General features: G+C 37.1%; 1 protein-coding gene across 2 annotated transcripts; it reads left to right on the forward strand.

Annotated features, from left to right (window-relative positions):
* Positions 1–243: 243 nt before the first annotated feature.
* RB195_007136 (uncharacterized protein) lies at positions 244–21520 on the forward strand (the record flags this gene model as incomplete). Of its 2 annotated transcripts, XM_064180609.1 has the most annotated exons (16): positions 244–302; positions 775–942; positions 1963–2107; positions 2170–2247; positions 2559–2683; positions 2776–2852; positions 2937–3040; positions 3090–3197; positions 3330–3406; positions 3897–3987; positions 4044–4110; positions 5247–5295; positions 5357–5438; positions 19638–19691; positions 19735–19754; positions 21496–21520. In XM_064180609.1, 16 exons carry the CDS (start codon positions 244–246, stop codon positions 21518–21520), a joined length of 1329 nt encoding a protein of 442 aa, XP_064037468.1. The 2 variants fall into 2 exon arrangements, with proteins under 2 accessions (XP_064037468.1, XP_064037469.1); XM_064180608.1 differs by lacking the exons at positions 5247–5295; positions 5357–5438; positions 19638–19691; positions 19735–19754; positions 21496–21520 and having other exon boundaries at positions 4044–4205.

The following is a 21520-nucleotide window of genomic DNA, read 5'->3' on the forward strand; positions in this document are numbered from 1 at the left end:
TCGAGGGAAAAGATAAGATAAGCGGCGATTAGTTTTCCCAGTGGGTCCTTGGATGATGAAGCAACGCATCGTCTCCCTCTCGCTCTCTCTTCTCGATGCAATTTTTCCACTAACTTTAGTTTTTAACCGTTACCCTTGGACCACATTCCTATTGACCAAACTGTTGTCCCTTCCTATTTGTGTCGTATAGAGCTATGTCCTAAGCACCTAACTTTTAAAGCATTTATAGTGTGACTCACTGCGATGTGCAAAACAAACGACTCAAAGCTATACAACATTCCTTCTGTTTTGATTGGTAACAGGTAATATTATTATTACTTTTCAGAATTCAGATGTATTATTCCTTTGTACTGATGCATGCATGCAATAGGAAATCGTAGGTAATTTTCAAAAATGGTGTTTTTATTCGGTTATCTTTCTGTGTCAGTTTTTGCTGCCATAGTCTTCATATCTAACTTTCTGTAATATTACGTATGATAAGGAAAAGTCATATGAATTTAAGAGGTCTTTTCTAGAGGAAAACTTAGTGGAGCAATATTTAGAAATGCTCCTTCACATGCCCTACCTTCTTCTTATCTTTAGCGGCATTTCTGCGGAGTTATTTGCTGATTATTAGAAAAATAGTGACCCGCCTTTCTCACTGCCCCTTTCAAGTTTTTTTTTTCCTCTATACTTCAGCACATACCCATAATTTACAGATTTGTAGGCACAATCACTCAGATCAGAAAAATCTAAGTTCGCCATTTTTTTGTATTCTGAAAATTCACCGTTCAGATTGTACTCCTTGAACGTGATTCTATGTCGTATCACAAAAGAATCTTGGCGTATTCAAGTTGCAGCCGATGCCAATCCAAGCATACTGTTTTTTGGAGAGTACGAGACATTCGAAGAAGAATGGATAAAAGTTCTAGAACAGCTTTCTTGTTCGATCACGGACCATAGGTTGTTTCCCATTTCTTTTTTTTTAACATTATAATCTTTCATGTAAAGTAAGTATTACCAAATTTGGTCGTGTCATTGAGTATTTGTTCTTTAGTCTTCGACAAGACCTGAGACCTATGAGAACAGTAGAACGGCATGAAACACGCTGCAGTTGCGTAAACGGTTGCGCTCGAAGCGGTGCGGTGGAGCGTAACGGTTGGGATCGAGATGGGACCATCGCGAACTGCAGCAAAGGGTTCTCTCTCGATCCCAACCGCTATCTTCACCGCGCCGCTTGGAGTGCAAGCGCTTACGCAACTGCACTTTGTTTCATGTCGTTTTGACCCGACTACAGCTTGGAGCATATAACACATAGGCGCCGTTGGGCATTGCGACCGAGAAGCTCATTTGAAATTAAGAAGTGTCATAGTTCTGGTATAGTTAAACGTAGTGCATCAACGTGACGCTTTACGTACTCGGGGTCCGAGCGCTAATACCGTGTCCCCTACACCCGCTGATTGATGGGACGAACGCTTCACAAGGGGATGAGGTTGATATAGTCCTTGTAGCTTTTTTGTGTTAATTTTGGTTTTTCTCATTCTTTTTTCTGTGCATGATTAGTATCACTTCATAATCTTACTCGTAGCGCTTATCAGCTACGAACCTGCTCAGTCGGTCGCCCTATCGATCGACGAAGACAAGGTGGTAGAGTGCAGGCGTGCATGGTATCATACGGAAATGTTATGTTCAACTGCGATTCTATGGGGTTGGGGGCGAATTTGTGAAGACACGTGACAATGTGACACTTATATCGCAACGCCGGCTATTTCTCTGCATGACACACACGCTCGTTTTTCCATCCGCCGCGACTCATTCGTAGGGGCGCCGACCATAAAACATGCACTAGGCTGGAAAGTGGGCGAATTTTGGCGTGCACATTTTGATTACGTAGACCAGTTCAATATACGGTTTCTAAGTCTCTTTTCTTTTCTTTATCAGTACTTTTGTGCAAATTTGGTCACTTACTCGGATTAATTCTAGCCTGATACCACTTCGTGTGGACTTGGATAGCGACAATGTTGTCTTGATCTACAATTTCAACGGGATAGTTCTGAGATTACCTCTTCGTAGACCTAGCGATCAGGAATTGAATCTTCATCTCCTCACAATCATTGCATCGGAAAAGGTTTGCAGTGAAGGCAATAGTATGTAACGCATTCCTTTTATATCAGTTCTATGGACTTTTAGGCCGCCCATACTGAAGAAAAAAAGAAACGTGAAGATCTTGAGCAAAAGCTTAAATCTCTAGAAACGGAGCTTGCGTCTGTGAGTCATTGCTTTCGATTTCGAGCCATTAGTAAAGGCCACCCCGGGGGGGGGGATGAAAGGGGGGGGAGAAAAAGAGGAGGGGGCCAAAAAAAAAAAAAAAAAAACGAAAAGGCGCCCCCCCCCCAACCCCCCCCCCCCAAAAAAAAAAAAAAAAAAAAAAAAACCAAAAATAAAAAAAAAAAAAAAAAAAAAAAAAAACACCCCCTTTAACAGGTTTTCGTGCGTTTGCAGCTCCGATCATTTCAGAATTTACGTAGTACTCTTTTACAATTCTTGGGTTCTTTTTTTCCCTTAGAATTACTGTTTAGGTGAAACAGCGCGCAACATGGCAAGAAAAAGAGATGGATTTGCTGAAGCTGCTCCTGAAATCTCCAGCTGTACCGAGCTTAGTTCCCGACAAATCGCTACATTGCGTATCTTGCAGTTGCTCAAGGTAAACTTTTATTTCCCGACTTGTTCAGTGTCTAGCAAATGATTTTTTTTGCGCTGCTTGTCGTGATTTATCAACTAATCTGATGGATTTAGCTCGCGCCTTAGTCGATCAAGCAACATCACAGGTTTAGATCCAGACGAGGAAGGTGACGTTTCCGATCAGGATAACGGTAAGTATTATTTGTCTTTTTTCGTTGTAGATCTCTCTTAGGAAGCAGTTCTTATCGCTTCTTTCAGATTAGAATAAATTCCAGATGATGCTGCGTCAAACTCTAGTTGTAGAAAGGAGCTAAAACACGAGACACCTTCGAATACTTCATCGTCCATGGTTCCTGAGCCCGGCACCCAGCAGCCGCAGGTATTTTTTGTTTTTGGATCGTCTGTATCTACGTACTTGTTTAATTTAGAATCTACTCCTCGGTATTGCTCAGTACATTCTTTGTCAGTTGTGTCCTGAACAAGCTCCTGACCTCAAAGTTATGGAAGATCACTTTCTCAGAACTCATGTTAACAAGGTGTGTTACTCTTTTGAAGAAGGTTTTCTTAAAGTGATCCAATTGCTGCGAATTCGTCAGTCTTCCGAATTCAAGCTGTACCCTCTCAACATGACATTTGAAATCGCTTGGATTGGTACTTTTCTTTTATAGGAAAAACGAAACTGCGAGGCGTGTCCTTCCGAGGATCAACCAGACCTAATCCAACACATGAGAAGACATACGAATAGGTATGTACTCTTACTTCTGTGGATTTGTAGCGTCATCCAGACTAGTTACTTCTTAGATGAAGATTGCATTTTTAGCGAACTCATGTTGTTCAAAAGTGTTTTAAGAATCGAGAACTCCCACCACTCTCTACCCAAATTCGACTTTCAACCCCTTGAAAAAGTCGTTTCGAAGTTTTATTTGCAGTCTATCTAATCGTACAAACAAGGAATTGTCAGATGTTTTTTTTTAAAGCAGAAGCATATTTAACTTTTCGGAGACCTTATCTCCTGCTTTCATGGAATGCTGCAAAAAAAAATCAATTTTACAAGTTTGTACGATTAGCGCTTTTCATTCCACACACCGTCCATAGCTGCGAAGCCACTTCGGAATGTTTCTGTCAAGGAACTCATCATTTTTTTCACAATGCACCGTTATTACCTCATTTTCCCAGCCTTGTTATGTTAAGGAAGAGTTCCATTTTTGCAATTTTAATCATACTATACTGTTTAGGATTTACGCTTGTGAGTACTGTGGCAAACGTGGACGGCGGAACTATTTGAAGGCACATGTCAGGACACATACTGGAGAGAAACCATTCAGTGTTGGCGTTTTATCAGTGCTTACTGTATTTCCTCAAGATATCATATAAATCTATAGTGCGAAACATGTGGTCGAAGCTTCGCTGATGGAAGTACGTTGCGTCGTCATCGGTTGGTTCACTCGGGTGAGAAGAAACATAGCTGCCCAATTTGCGGGAGAGGAATTGCTCGAAAGGATAATGTTAAGACTCACATACGCAGTCATGGTGTTCACTGTTAATGTGCTAAGTATGTGGGTCATCTTGTGTTACATCGTTCATAAAATCTTCAATTTCATTAATTTTTTTTTTTGGCTAGTTTATCTCACGTTTTGCTGTTATTGTATAGCTATAACTTTCACCTTAATAATTTTAAAATATTAGCATTTCGAAAGTGTAGTAATTGTGAGTTTTGCATTAGAAATAGTACCAAAATGTTTTGTGAATGAGAGTATTTTTTACAGGTATTGTTTCTGGGTAATAATTCAGGATTCCGGTCTTATGATTGTATCTTTAGTACGTAGTAGTCTACCTGTTTTCTACTAAGTTCTGAAATTCTCTAGTCGCACATTCTATCATAAAAATGAAGCAATTACAATAAAGATTGATTTATTTGAATGTTCATTTCACCTATGGTTCATACCTTGTTTCTTCCTTTCTTTTCTTCTTCGATGCAATTTGATTAAATTTGTGATCCTGATTCTATTATTTCAAATTCATATTCTTCTCAATTCGTTCGATTGTGGTCCTCTATGTAATATGCACTAGTTTAAACGGGTGGTGATCATTCACTTGTAGAGAATACATTGATAGAGAGATTTAAAATCCGGGTGCTTCTATTGAAGTCGAATAGCACTTCTTTAATTCGAAGAGTTCGCGAAACAGGCGAGTGCGGGTGTGACTGCGAATGAGGATTTTTTTTGAAGACTATTTGTTCTTTACAGAACTGACGTGTATAGACATCACATACTGTCTAACGAAGATTTCACCTCGGGTAGACGTTGTGGGAGTTTATGATATCTTATTTCTTCAGCTGATTCTACTTTTTACTGAATCTTCTTTCTATTTCAAATTTTTGCCGAGTCAATTCCACTTCACTAAAAAGAACTTCAATTGTCAATTTTTTGCGCTTCTGATCGAGCTGATCTGATTTGCATTAAAATATTATCGCTCTTTATTTTGCTCATTATCGTTTCTTTGCACTATGGATATATCTGAAGTGCTCTCTACATCACTCCTTTAATATTTCCGGTATTTTTGATTCACGATGAATGCGGCTGCAGGCATGAACGAGGAGTCGAATAGAGTTCTTGCTTTACTCGAGGAAATTCAGTGAGTTTTTTTTTTAAATTCGAATTCGAGATCTTTGTTTTGATGTTAACTATCTTTTTAGGGAGACACAACTCCTTATCATAGAGAAATTAGGTAAACCAAACGAAGCGTTTACTGCGGAAATGACACGATTGAATCGTCTTGTAAGTGTACTTCTAGTATTTAAATGAGAACAAGAAGTTCTTTATGAAGAGCAGAGTAATAACGGGTGCACAGATAACAAATTGTATGTTGATGAGATGAAGTCTACGGGTCGTTCGAAACGGCCTTATTTGTAGTGTTTTTTTTTTCGTTCCGCTCGAAGAGGTGAGGTCATCTGCTCGCAAGCAACTGCTTGCCCTTCACTTTATAGTCGGGTCAAAACGGCGTAAAGCTCGGTGCAGTAACGTAAGCGGCTGCCCTCCAAGCAGCTCAATGGAGCTAGCGCTTCGAGATCGAGGTGGGACCATCGCAAACTGCAGCGATTAATGGTGCTAGGAGGAATCCCCTTGATCCTAACTGCTTCGAGCGCAGCCGCTCATGTCGTTTTGACCCGACTACAGCAGAGCTAGAGTTGGACTTCTTGCAGTCGTCATCTATGGGTTCGTCAGCAGCACAATGTTACGAAAGACGGAGATTACGAGGTTCTGACCTGCTTGTTTTCGTGATCAACATCAAATATCTTTGAGTGTTGACGTTTTTAGCTGACAGTTACGAATCTCTTTCCTTCGTCTTACCATTAAAGGTTTTTTCGAGGACAAAATTTCTCCAAATAAAACTCCTCCGATTTCTTAATGTCTCAAATACTACTATCAATTGATAAGATGTTGCAGAAAGAAGGGATTCGCTTGTTTTCGTGACCAACACTAAATAACTATATCAGATATATCAGGTTTTATGAGATGCGACAGATACTATTTCTATACTAACGAAAGTGTCAGTTTTCACAAAACACAATAGTGCAAAACCGATGTCGTGTTACTGGGTTGCCCTTTACGTACTGCTTTCGCACCGGTCCTAGTGGATTTTCACTGAATATCCTTCTCGTGGTTGTTCTTCAACACAATTCTACCAAATTTCACTCTTATGTTCACTCACAATGATTTCGGTTGATGATCTGGACGAGACCTACATCCGCAAACACCTTCCGGAGAGGAGGCGCAGCTAGTTTTGCGACGATTTTAGCGACTGTTGGATTATGTTGGTACGATATTAGCAGCCCAACTGTCCAGTCTTTACCAAACTTTTATTTTTGGGGACAAAACAGAACGAGTTGAGAAATCGATAGTACGGTGATTTCTAAGATGTTGAAGTGCCCGCTACACGTTAATAGTTTTGGCACAGCGACGAAAAGTTAACATTAGTGATTGCCGTTAGGTGTCTCTTCATCTTGAGTCCTCACTTACTTTGTATTTTTTTCAAGTTTTTGTAGAAATCGATAGTTCCCTCGCTTTTTTGGATAATTTCGTATAGATGTTGATGGAGCAACTTTCCGTCTACACGGTTGAAATTTAAAATGCTCCGACAATCACAATTATATTGTCTTTTGAAACAACGACTGAAAAAGTTAACATTAGTGATTGCCGTTAGGTGTCTCTTTATCTTGAGTCCTCACTTTACTTTAAGCATAATTTTTTTTTCTCAAGTTTTTGTCCTACCATACTTTTACAAGTTCTCTCGCTTTTGATTTGGATATGGCGATCGTATATGTATCGTCCATTTGATGGCGCAACTTTACCGTTTCTACCCGGTTGAAATCTCTAACAATGCCACCGACAGATACACAATTATGGATCTTGTCTTTGGAAATGAATGGGTACTCCTTGGTAGAACTTCGTTTAACATTCCTCACTTTTAAAGAATTCAAGTTCGTCTCTCTTCTAAAATGTAACTCCTGGTTTCCTGTCCTCGAACCTTGAAGCTGGAAGTTGAAGATGCCATCTACAACTGGGTTTCAAAACGAGAAGAAATAGAGCTGTCACGGTTGAAAGAAATAAGGACCAAAGAAAGGAATCTACAGAAGAGCATGGTCACCAAAATTTAAGCATCTGCGTTGGTGCATCTGTTTATGGCGCGAAAAACTCTCTGTACGAAGAAGAACAAGTGTCGGTCAACCTTTACCGTCTGACCATCTACAAAAATGCTCGGATTTTCGAAAGTTCGTTGCAGCTGAGTTAATATCCCCTTTCAATTTGGGAAATATTGATGAAGTACCAGTTCCCTTTGATATCATCTATGAGCTGAACAGTTGATGTGAAGGGAAGAGAACATTAAAATTGATTTTACGGCCGAGCTAATTGTCCTGTTTATTAGGAGTGACTGGCTGGAGAGAAACCAAACCAATGCTAATTTTTAAGAAGAAGTTAATGCCAAAGGACAATTTCTCCAGATGTCATTGTGAAAACAAATGAAAAGGTTGGTGAATCAGGAATTGATGAAGAATGGATCGTTGAACTATGGAACAAAAGTGAAAACGAAGATTCTTTGACGAAGCTGCATGACACAGTTAGGGAGTTTCCAATGATAGGTTATTCAACATAGCTTTGAAAAAGCATTGGTGGTTTGGAAAATCTCATAAACGATTGCGAAGATGAATATAAACGATGATGACGAAGTGAAATTGGAAAGTTTAGTGTTATGTCTAGGTATGTTGGATCCTTGTTGTTTAATACACAATAAAAGTAAAATATTTTTTCAAAATCATTGTTGACTCGGTAAATTAAACCGCTCTTAGTCTATGGAATTTTGCTGTTGGCTCTGTTAAGCGATCAAATTCCGGCTTTTAGAGAGATTCCGGCAGTTCGTTAAAATCGTTTTTTTTGGATTGATTAGCGGCTGGGTATCGAGGTGGGATGAGTTTTTTTTGGCGAACTGCAATTTCAATTCATAATATGTCACCGGTAAATTAAACCGCTCTTATCTATGGGATTTTAGGCTAGTAAATGTCTCTCCTCGATCCTAGTCGCTACGCTCTACCGCACCGCTACGAGCGCAGGCGCTTACGCTGCTGCACCAACCTTCTTATCGTTTTGACCCGACTTTATGTGTAATCGTTAAAAATACATATATGATGCGTATATGTTCATCTATACTCAAGGCATTCTTAGACAAGCATGGAGGACTTGGACCACAGTATGAATCGATGGTGATATTAATCAAATAGCTCATCAATGTTAAGTGATTAAGGAAGAGTATATTCCTTTGAGCTGTCTCAACACTCTTTTCATTGGTCAGATTTTACAAACATAACCAACTGTGAATCCAAGTGCTAGTCTTCGATTATGCAAAAATATCCATATTTTCATAACCATAAATTCAACCCACCTTTTAATTTGCGTCACTAAATTTCTTATTATGATACGAATATCTTGCATGAATGTGGATTATGCTACTAATATTGCATGCAATGTCGTGCATGTCTTCCTTTTTAACGATCTCTTTTCCCAACGCTCCTTTCTATGACGCGCTCTTTGCGCTTCCTTTTCGATGTTTATGCTGAACGAAGTGTTTTATGCCCGATCTCAACAAACAGAAGAGACAAACATAGAAATGTGTGTGTCACATAGGCTTGATTGCTTGATTGCTGCGTTGATTGCTTCATTATCTCTGGAAATGCCGTTGAAGTGCGTGAAGGAGGTCGTTCAGTCAAAGAATTTTTTTCTCTTTTCAAATTTGCCCAGTCCAGTTGCTATTGATAGATGTTTGATAACAGTAGCAGAGACTACGATTGCAATCGTAGAATCCTTGTATTCTGTAGTTCTTGCATATTTTCAAATATTCCTTCTGAATCATATAAGAGATAATATAATCACATATTTTCTTGTAATGTTATTTTTTACGGACGAGATGAGCATTTGTCCTATCACTTCAGGATAACTTCCTCTTTTGCAATTACGAAACTGTTCGATTTTCTAAATTTTCTGAATTTCTGTCCATCATGTCACTTTTGAATCTTGGAAGTTTTCTCAGTCGCAGAATATACTTGAGTGCATAAGAAAAATGAGCATGCTCGACCAGTAATTAATCTGTTTTGCTGTAACAGAGAGTTTCAAAGGAAACAGATCATTTTACTCTCAGCCGGGAACTACATGAATAACAACAGCTGTAAGAGGGTAAACGGCGATTTTTCTTTTGAGATCGAAAGAGTTCTGTTTCTCCCTCTTCAGTTACTAAGAAAAAACTTCTAGAAAGTGAAACGGAAAGATTGTTAGTGGACTTTATGTGTTATTTGAGAATGTTCTACTCTATTACTGCTCGTTCGTCAAAAACGGTCCCGGTGAAATTTTCGAATTTCCATTGTTTCCTTTTACACCTTTGATCTTTACTGCAATGCTGCATGGGTTTTTTCGCTGCAGATTCGCGGATTTTTCTTTGATCTTTAGTGTTTTGAACGAATATTACTTTTTATGGTGCTGAGAAACGTAATATAAGAATGTAAACATCGTTACTCTCTCTAAATGCAGTAGCATCGACGTTTCTATTTTTATGCGATTTTAAAGCAATCTTTTTTCTTCTGTTGGTGCAAAATCTTCGCTGAATTCTTTGTTGACTCGTTTTCACGGCATTATTTTCTGGCTCTCTTTTGAAATCAAATTTGATGGCAGAATTTGGATTGGTACACACCGTATCCTCTCAATGCTTTGCTGTTTTAACGTCCGTCTGGCCAAGTCTCTGTTCGCAAATCTTCCTCTCTCTCTGATTTTCTGATTGTATTTTAATTTGTTCAATTAGTTTGAATTTAAATTAATTCTCATGAGGACAGATTTGAAATTCACTGCCCTTTCGTTTTCCTGATGGTTCATACATTCGGTATTTTCCTCGTATTTTAAATACATGCGAGGGCGGGTGTGGCGCAGTTGGCAAAAGGTTCGTCTGCGACTCCGCACTGTGTCGATGGTTCGACACTGCTGTGGTGCCAACCACGCCCTTCATCCCTCGGATGTCGATAACTTAGTAAGAGAGTTTTCTGGGAGGTTAAAGGCATCACCCCACGAATCTGAGGTGGCACGGATTTCAGGTGGGATATTCGTATACGGAATCGTAGATTATGGAGAGGTGGGTGATTCCGTCCATTTTTTGCTAATTGCCGTAAAAAACGGCCCGGAAGATGCGGCGCGTGCACATGGCTGGCGCGCTCCAATCGGACTCATTGTAGAAATTAGCGCGCCGGAACGCTCGAAGCCGTATCTTCTGGGCCGTTTTTTACGGCAATTAAGAAGAAATGGACGGAATCATCTCCATCTCTTTAATCTACGATTCCGTATACGAATACTCTACCTGAAATTCGTACCACCTCAGATTTTTATTGTGATGCCTTTAAAGACGGTTACATGATCATTGCCTAGCTCCTGCAACTCACTCTAATCACTAGTTCCTTTTTGTAAACCTAAAACTATTCTGAATTGAGGTTAACTTGGTGGCGTATCCAAAGAGGATTGATTAACGGCAGACACTTTATCCTTTATTTAGTATATTTTATCTATCCCTTATGGGGAGTCCGCTCAGTAAGCGAGTATCTGAATATATACGCACAAAGTACGATAAAAAAAATAACTTCGAAAAGTGAAAAGACGAGACTATAACGAAGTCTGTGTACGTCGTATTTTTCTGACGGGGATCCTTCTGATCTGAATCCAATAGCACTGCATTTTCATGCTCATACACGAGTTGCCTACATGGTGGTGTAGCGCCCACAAATGTCTTCAATCTCGGGATTCACGGGAAGATTCTTGGCGAGATATCTCGTTGCCATTTTTTTTGGACTTTAGTTTGTTGCTTCGTTTAATGATCCATGGTGTTTCGTGTGAAAAGAGAAGAATTCTAAGACATTTTAGACACAAGTTACTTAACAAACTTGGAAAATACGAGGAATAAATTCACCTTGATGGTTTCGGTCCTGAATATTTAATTAGTTAATTTATTTTTTTTCATTTTGGTACCACGAACATCATAGTATCATTATTACGAATACTTAAAAATGCTTTAGATGGAAGCAAATTCAATAGTTGTTGAATAAGTGTTTGGGGTGGGTGCAGTGTAGCGGTTAGAGGTTCCGCTTCCTGCACGATCGATCGGAGGTTCGAATCCGCCCTAGTGCTCACGAAGCCTTTCATCCCTACAGGGTTGATAGATTGGTACCAGACTTGTCTGGGAGGATAAAAACACTGACTTCACACATCGGCTAGGCCCCGCAAGTCATTGTATGGGCCAGTTACACAATCGTCAACCTCAAACGATCCTGAATTGAAGTGAACGTGGGGGCGCATCCCAAGCGGATTGATTAACGCCAGAAACTTTATCCTTTATACTAACACTTTTCATAGTACTTCTTTCTAAGTGATTTGTAGCTTTCAAATAACTTCAAATAACTTTCAAATAATAAGTGTTCCTTTGTCTTATCGAAGATGTCTTTATTCCTATAATCATTTCTAGAGATAGTAACATAGCCAGACTTAAGGGGCAAGGGGCATGGATAATTTCCTGATGAAGAATGCCGGTTTTTCACTACTGAATTTCCATTTGGACAAAAATCAAAATACTGCACTTGAACAGAGGTCCTGTATATTTTATTTATTATAATATTTCATTTTTCATGTTGTTGCTGTGTTGTAATATTGTTATTATTTATTTTTACTACTATTTTAGTATTTTCATTATTATGTTTTATTTCTATCTTTGCATTATTTTATTATTTTATCCTATTTGACTGTCATATTTTATTATAAACATATATATATATATATATATATATATATATATATTTCACATGAAGAAGTGCGTACAGATGAAGTGAGAGAACATTCGATAAGATGACGTAAATCTGAGTTTAAAATTCGCATAGAAAATCAAATTTAAGCGACAATTTCACAGCATTTGTTGAAATCAAGGTTCGTATTGGGGTGAAGTCTGTTACTGCGAAATTGAATTGCAACTGGTATTTTTTTAATGATATATTTTGGGCCAAGTGTTGCTTGAACAGTGATGGAAAACTTTGTGTTTTTTTATTGATTTGATGGAAGCGGGTATCTGAATGAGGTTTAAGAATGGAAATGGGTTTTCGGAGCTCGTTGACATTTTCTTTTGGGAGGATTCTGTTGTAAAATTTTATGTGCTAGCAAAAATTTCACATTCTGTCGTTCTCTTATGTACAACATCAAATGAAATCTATGACATCAATTGTTGAAAGGAATGGTTTGTAATGCGTTTCTATGCGGAATTTTGTATCATTGCTGTTAGGACACCTGTTGTAACGTGGATAGGTAGTTCTGCATAGATTGGGGGTTCGAATTTTCCCTGCTTCTTTAATTTTCATTCAGTTTGGGATGAAATGATAAACCCCAGATTTTATGGAAATTGAGGTTAACAACCTTTACATGCCTGTCAATGCGTGAATCCAGAAAAGTCGGATATGGCGGAAGTCTTGGTTTGAACTCTTTTTTCCATATTGAGATGTAGGACTGATCCTTTGTCATTCTCGTGTCTCATTTCCACTGATAAGTTGTCGGCTATTTTAGGTTATTTTAACTCTTTTTCATCACCTGCTTATTCGGGCTGGTCATATTCGGAATGAAGACGTTCAGAACACTGTGATTTGCTGTGGACTACGTCTAGACCTCTAGATCGAGAAGGACGATGGACGGTTTCTTTAGAAACGGCTACCATCCAACCATGGAAGTCGCTACCTATTACGGAGTGTGGAATAACTCACCTGCCGAATCAACTAACCCTGAAAATGGATGGCACTTGAGTGAGAGACTGTATGTATACCCAACCTTTGCTGGGTTGTGTAGTCTGGACGTAGTCTTGCGCTTGGTCAAGCGGTCAAACGCAAGACTACGTCTAGACTTCTAGATCGAGAAGGAGGGTCGTGCTTTTTTTCAATTTTTTTTTTTGCTTTTATCTTTTGCTATTTCCACGGAATCGTTTAATTAGTCATCGACAGGTTGTAGTTTTGAGAAATGTGAGCTACATGCATTCCCTTGTGAATAACGTGTTCTAAGCACTTGAATATTCTGCTCTTCTGAGATTCTCAGTCAGTACTCGTAAACAATTAAATTTCACCTGAGTGTTTCATAACAAGTACCATACTCTCTCTATGTTTAAAAATGATGCACTCGGCTGAAACACACAGTTTCTTCCAAGGTTTATTTTTCTTCTCTACTGTCTCATTGAATCATTCTGTCAACTGACGTTCTCAGAGCTTATTGGAACCAGAATTTCACTTATTGTTGTACTTCCTCATGGCTTCATCACATGCTTGGAATTGGATCTCTCACGCTCGCCTTCGCCTTCTGACCAATCTTTAATGTTTTTTCCCCTGACATCATGGTTACTGCCGGCATGGAGTCTTCAGCTTTGTATTGTATTTCCACAATTTCTGTTTTTTTCTTCTCTTAGGCATGATTAGGAGTAGAAATGAAATTTGTCATGAAGATGATCAAAAAAGAAGAAGCCGAAGACTTCCGCATGCGTCAAACATCCCACTTGAAGTTTGTCCTTTGCATTTCCTGCGCGGCGACCATAAACCATCGCTGTCTTCTCCACATGTTATCCGGTTGATTATGCTGACTTTTTGCACGCAAAGGCGACAAATCAGATTTGCGGCTGGCGTTTACGTGGAACACTTTCCGCATACCTTCATGCTTACTGAATTTTTGAGCACCATCTACAGCTTAATATTTTTGCTGCGTACTCTGTGTGCTCAGTTATGTGTGTTTATGTGCTATTATTAATGCAATCAAGCGCACAAAGTAACTATGTCGTAGCTACTACTCGTTTTTCATTTGAATACCCTGTGTTGGGCGCGGTTTATTTGCCTAGGAACCTACTTACTGAGAAATTGTCTTCTACTCGTTTCTGTCCGAATCAAATTTGCATTTGCGAGTAGTTCGCCCACGGCCTACTTCTCTCTCTCTTTGCTTTCACTTCATTCTACTCGACTACGTTTTACGAATTAGCTCTGGTGATTGATATCGTTTTTACAATTACTGTGAGAGATACACAGTTAGAGACAGTAGTTAGTAGTGAGTTTTCCTAACTAGTAGTGATTCGCTGGTTTGAGGTAAATGAACGGAAGAGAATCCCAGGGCTTCTTAGTACATCGTGGGTAATGTGATATACATGATATGTCACGTTTTTCTTTATTTTTCTGCTATTTCCTTATATTAAGAGTAAAATCGCTAGTTTGAAGAAATGGTTCGCAAAGATTCGCAGAGCTCATTATTTGTGAGACAATGTAATATACATGATGTTCTACGTATTTTCTTCATTTTTCCGCTATTTTCTTATATTACGAAGAAAATATTGTTAAAGAAACGGAATTCGCACATAATCTCACGTAATCTGAAAAATATCCAGAAATCCTGATGAAATTTCTTTAAATCTACATAAATGAAATATCAGGACGAGAAGGGAACATTTCGTGTAGTGGATTCTTGTCCGCTATTGTGATACACCTAGTGTATCACGACAAGTGGCTGAAAAAAGCGAATCCGCTACATGTGTTCGTGTCTCGTAAAAAATGGGACCTAAACATGTTGTTTTTCACCAACTCTTTACGCGGCGCGGTGCTCTCAAATTACTTAGTAATTAGCTGGAAAATGTGTTTTCTCCCGACTATACTCCTGAGTTCTCGTGACATATTATACAGCATAAATTATAGCGCTATTGGTCCTTGAATTTGGGCGATACCCGTATAAGATATGGATGGAGATGTGGAGAAGGAAGTGGAAGGATACCAAATTCAAAAATTCAAAGGAAATATTCAAACAGTTGATTTCAAAACCTTTCTTTTGTCTTGTTTTCTTTCTTCTTTTTTCAAAGAAGAAGAAGAAAGAACTTAAGGAATTGAACTTCAACAACCGACAAACTGTTTCATTCTAATGAAGGATTTTGGTGATGTGGTGAAGGTATTCGAAGGATGTTGCTGCTTAGCGGCGAAGAATTTCTTTCCATGGGGAGCGTTAAAGATTCCGCAACTTTGTCGAAGTGTCGCCTGAATGCCCCGGGGGCTTTTTTGGTTTTCATCTATGCACTGAGAATTAATTAGTTCTAAATGATTTTAATTACAGGAAATCTAGTAGCGTAGTTATTTTAAGTTATTTCTTCTAGTTTCCATCTGATTGAAGTATTTTGTTCGAAATTTGAATTTGTGTTTGAAATTTTTAGAAAATATTCGGTAGCAATGTTTTGTATTAGTGTGCCTACGAAGTTTTTAGATAAACATGTTTATTAGGCTGACGTTTTGTCTTTTTACTGTCTTAAAGGTTTAAATAGAGGTTACACTGCTAATGTGGGACTTGACGGAATAAACGTAAGGTTGTTCCAGTCAACCTCCCATTCAGGGCTCGGAAGACGACGAAAAAGCCGAAACGTTAGGCTAATAAAGGTTTCATCTAAAAATCTCGGGGACACGGTAATAGAAAATATAGATAGAGGTGTGCCGGGGTTCTAAGAAACGGGAACATCTGAAAATTGCTACTCAGCAGCAATTTTTCTCACAACTCCCCTTGAGAACTACATCTTCATTGAGCGGAGACAGTTAGTGGCTTCTATATTAGCTTCATCGTAAGGTCTTGCACTTTCTTCGTAAAGCACCTTTTTCTCCATATTTCATCTTATACTCTTTTCCTTTCATTCTATCTTACCTCTTTCAGATTCTTTCTTAAGCAGATGAAAAATTATTCTTCACTACATGTATACTGAAATTACTGCGTTCGTAAGTACGAGCAAAAACTTTGGAGCGAGCGTTTGCAGAAAGATTTTTCTAGAAAAAAAATATTTGTTAACGACTAGTATATCATATGTCTTTACATACATATGTCATATTCATATACATAGTTGCCTATGGTCTTAGAGCCCTTAGAGCGGCTTCGTATGTATTTTGGTTTAAATTTTACCATAACATTTGATTTCTTATTCCATTTATTTTTTTTATATTAATTAATTCATTTATATTAATTATATAATTATATATTATATTAATTATATAATAATTTATGTTAATTTTTATATTATTAATTATTATTATTTTAAACCCCTATTTATTTGCTATATTTCACTGATAATGACTGTGTTTTTTTATTTCTTTTTTCTTTTTTTTGCATCTAGGTACTGTACAATCGCGGTTTAAGTTCATGGTACATAAGAAAAAATAGGTTGAAAAATAGGAAAATTTGTGTTGCTTTAGAAAATTGATAAAAAAATAATATTTTTAAATCAGTTTTCTGAAGATAAAATAAAAATACCTATGAAGTAAATATAATAAAAAATAAGTAAATGGATAAACAATAAATAATATTTCAGTTCCTCCGTAAGGTAATCGAAAAACATTAATTTTAATTTTATGAATATTAATTTTGGAACGGTTAAGTCCTTAAGAACAAGTTGCAATCTTTATAGGTAAGATTTCATGAGGTGTATTGAATCAGGGCATCTTTACAACTGTTATTCGTGCTAGATGTGAATTATTTGAGTATTCGTCAAAATTTCCAATGTTTTCTTATCTCCGCAATCTCTTAAAGTTTGCAGAAATTCCCGGCTGACTTCTTTTTTCTCTTTTTTGGCCGTATCTCCTTTATGGAATACTTTTTCTCCAGCCTTGATCAGCACTTCACGTATAAGTGCGTTTCTCTCAGAGAAAACTTCCGGGGAAATACGTGCAGTTCTTTTTATTTTTGTGAGGAACTCCTCAAATTCCTCTCTGTAAAGTTAATGACAGTACCTTACTCTATATAGTAATAGTTGCCTTTTGCATATTCCGCGTATTTGTTCATCTCAGAGCAGCGAAACTTCATTCATGAGGAAAAATTTCGTCTGATTCTAAGGAAAAACAGTCGGATTTTCATCTTACAATTTTCAGAGAGTACAAAATTGTCGTAGTTCCAGTAAAAAACGTCTCAGATATATAATTGGCCCAATTATTTTGTAAGGGCAAGATGTGAATAGTTTAGCTGGATAAATTATTTAATTTCTTGAGTAAGGTGAAGTATTCTGCTGTAACTAAGGCAATTTTTCTTGTCATTGGAAAGAATCGTGCGGCTTACCAAAGTGTTTTAGTTACTCTGACATAGCAAATGATGTTGTCGTATTCCCTTCACTCCTCATAAACAGGAACTCAAGGATCTCAAGGAAGTGTTTAGTCAAAATGATTCATGGCGCACATAAATGACAACAAAGTAACGCGTTGAAGGTAATTAATTTGTTGGGGCCCTTGGATTTTAGCGGATGTGTTAGCCTTCCCATCTAATCTAGACCGTTTCTGATCTCATTCTCTACTTATTTACTCAATATGTCACTAGACTGAAAATATTTACAATATTTTCAGTCTAGTGACATATTGAGTATCTATAGAAGAAATTGCCTATTTTCAACGTTTCTGACCTCATTCTCTACTTTTTTTTTGTTTTTTTTTAGCCTTTTATTCTTTATTTATTTTATAGAAACAGGTACATGTTATACGTATTTTTTATTTTTATACTTTATTATCGTTTATGTTTCACTTCCATTTGTTATACATTTATTTCTTTTTACAAATCTTTTCTTAAGAATTCATTTTATATTATTATATTATTATTATATTGACATATTATCTATTTATTTTTGTTTTTCGTTATAGAGAAAGTTGGTGCGAAAGGCGATGAGAACAAATTCAAATCAATTGAAAAGAAGAAATGTCCAAGAAATTTTGGACAGAGCAAAAAAAAAGAAAATTGAAAATACGCTATGAAAGGACCTCTCTAGATTTGGGATTCCTTCTAGATGGTCATAAAAGCATGGGCGGAACATGGGCATCAGTTAAGAAATTCGTGGTTTTTCTGGTTTTTTAGACTGATTTTGCTTTGAAAAATTTTGTGATATTTATATATTTCATTCAAATATTTTTATTTAATATATTTCGACATTTCATGATTACTGAGCACGTAACAATTGTTTTGTAACTGCTTTCGTCCGTAATGTGTTGTTTCCGTCACTGTTGTCGAAGACGTAAATTTGTTGATGATGTTCTCCATGTAATTGCTTCAACTACATAGATGGCGATCATTACTACGATGCGAATTATTTATTGACTAGAAATCCATGAGCAAAGGATGTGTCTGCCATGCTATGCTTGTGATTAGTAGTTCCTTTTTATGGTAGTCATGTAAAGAAAGAAAAAAAAACCGATTTGCAGCTCGGATTTCTTTTATCGGGTGTTTCCTTCTCATATCTTATGACAATTAGCACCGTCCTTGATTTATTTGTTCTCTCAATAGCTAGCTATTCGGACGCATGCGGCTGAGAGCTTCTTTTCATTAACTGAACAAACATTGGCACTTGACTTCTGGCAGCTATGTCCGGATCACGAAGTATCCGGAGCTGCTTTTAGTAGACGCAACATTCCCAACCTCGGCTCGAGCTCATATGTCCTCGCAGCTCTTCATTGAGAAGCCCTTCGTGTGCATTATTGCTCAATTCTACGTGTGTACAGTCGTCTTTTTGGATTCAATCTAATTTAATACGAGTTCGTATCATTATATTATTATATTATATTCCTATTTACATTGTATTATTATATTTTTAATATTTTTTTTATTCTATTGTTTTGTTAGTACTACAACGTTTCTGCTCCTTCTTCGAAGATGGCAAGTACTAAGTGATAGAAGTCCGAAATGAAAACAAAGAGTAATGAAAAAGGTAACTCTGAGAGGTTTTTTTTTGCAAAAAAAACTTTTTTATTTTAGAGAATTATAATTATTAATTGGTCATAATTAATAATTATAGAATTATGATTTTTTTTTGTTTTTGAAAATGTTGAAACTAGCCTTCCAGTGGAGGTTGCAGTTTATTCATTCGGTGAAATTCGATGAATGATTAATTTCAATATTCGAGGATTTCACTTAGTGCCTCACTTCTTGCAACACATCGTGTTTGGGAAATGGCTGGTGATCTGCGAATGTGATGACGACGAGTGCTGCGCAAACGTTCATTGGAATGGAAAATTGGGGAGAAAAAACGCCGTGCGCAAAATAGAATAATTGCTCCCTTTATGAAATTTCCTATAGTGCGTGGAAGACGTCATTCTCTAGTTATGTAAAATAATGAAAAAAGAAATAAGTGTAGATTTGTGACATTTTTACATCCAAAATAAAAAAAAATTGCTCGAAAACAGGTGCTAAAAGTCGTTCTCTGCGTTGTTTTCTGTGTGCATTGTGCTACTTCAAAGTAAAGAACATTTTGTTTACATAAATTTCTCCCTATTTTCAATAGTTGAGTGCTGACCACGACTTACAGCTCTGGATTTTGCGTAGATGATCTCGTTGTTGTGTGAAACAATTTACATGTGTTGTTTACAGTTTACATTTGTTGAAGTGTTTTTTTTTCAGATTTCCGATGTGGAACATTATCTTCCTATTTTAAAAACCTTGGCAAGCGATATTGTTGAAATTTGTGAACGTATTGAAGCTCTACGAAACAAATTAGCCGCTTTACAAGTGTTATAGGTAAGTGAACAAATCAATTTTTCCTTTAATTTTTTTTTTGTCAGTGGAATTAGAAGAGTCTCCCTGGAGAGGACAACTATGCAAAGCGAAATAAGAAAATGTAGTGAAAATTGAACAGAATAGCTGCCAAATTTCTCTAATCAGATACTTTTTCTCACCCGTTTTGCTTTATCTGATGTATTGTGGACCATGTAAACTTCCCAGTAAATTTCTCCGAACTTTATTATGTTTATTATTTTAATTTATTATTTTTTCACCTGTTTAGTCTTATTTGATGTGTTAAACTACATTTTTAAACATGTCAGTTTATTCCTTCAAATTTTATTAGTTTCTAACATCACCGTTTTACTATTATTTTTTTGACCGGAGCAACCAGTCGCTAAGAAAGCCACGGGTTGTGTGTAACCTACATAGCTCTGCTGGTTTATAGTTACAGCTAATTACTTTATAGTTACAGTTTATAGTTTTAGTTGACACTTGTCTTAGTAGTAATTTTAATGAATTCTTGTTGTTTTTGTGAAATTAATAGATTTCGTATTGATAAAGCGACTGATATCAGCATGATTAAAAGAAAAATGAGCCAGATTGTGAAGATAAAATGGAGCAGGAAACTTTCGGAGTTGCTTTTCCTTCATTTTTTTTTCAAGTTATCACCGTGGCTTAGTTATTACTTATTGTACATTCTTTTTAGTTGATAGGTAACTACGGTAATAATAATGAAAAATAAAAAATAAGTACAAATATACATAAAAAATAAATCTTTGTTGCTATCAGTTCTTACCATACCCTGACAGCTTTTGGTAACTTTTCATTCCATCTGTATAGTATGCTCAGCTCATAGACATTTCACACCATAACCCTGACGAGTATCCTTGTGCCGGGGAGTTTTTTTTTTTGTAGTAATAGTTGAATAGGTCTGCTTTCTTAGCACGGTGGTCTTTGAGGAATATTTAATTAGTGAGTAGAACTGCTGCTTCTTTGATTTGAACACACATGGTTGACTTGGTGTTCGCTCACAGAGGAGTTGAAGTGTTTTTTTGTTGTGCTGAATAACTTGACGTCTATGCGTTGCCTTCGAATTTGAAATTTCCTGCTTTCTGTTTTGGATTTGGAAGCTTACTTTTTCTTATTTGAATAGGTTTCTTAGGATTCTGACGATCTTTGATAGGATTCCCTTCTTGTTATTTCGAATTCTCGTTTAAAGCGACGAAGAACATCACCATTGCTATGCGGTATTGAATCTTGAAAATTGAATCAAATTTAAAAAAAGAAGTGAAAATTGAATTTAGAATGGAAAATGTGACCCATACAGTTCATAGTGCAGCTCCAATTTTTTAGTTTAAGTTTTTTTTCTAATCTGAGTTTCTGAACTTTGGATTCATATGTAACTTGCGTGGGCGACTATAACACAAGGGCATGTGGTTCCCGTAACGTCCTCTTTCTTGGTAGTGCCTCAGGCTAATCTAGCTTTTTATCCCCTCTTTTCAGAAGAATGAGATAGCAATATTAACATATTGATACCGTATTCCTCTGGAAGGATAAGGACGTTGACTTGATTTGATACATCGGTTATCCCGGACAGATTAGTCCGTGTACGTGTTCATTTCCCTATACGATTCTGAATGAAAACGCAAACACGTAGGCGCATTTCGAAAGGATTTATCAAGCCCGGAAACGCCTTATTTTCTCATCCCATAAATCACACTCGTAACCTCATTCGTACACGTTGGTTCATTTACAGAGCGTTCTCCCGTGCTTTGTTCTGA

This window comes from Necator americanus, chromosome I (assembly GCF_031761385.1).
Source record: "Necator americanus strain Aroian chromosome I, whole genome shotgun sequence".
Classification (NCBI taxonomy): domain Eukaryota; kingdom Metazoa; phylum Nematoda; class Chromadorea; order Rhabditida; family Ancylostomatidae; genus Necator; species Necator americanus.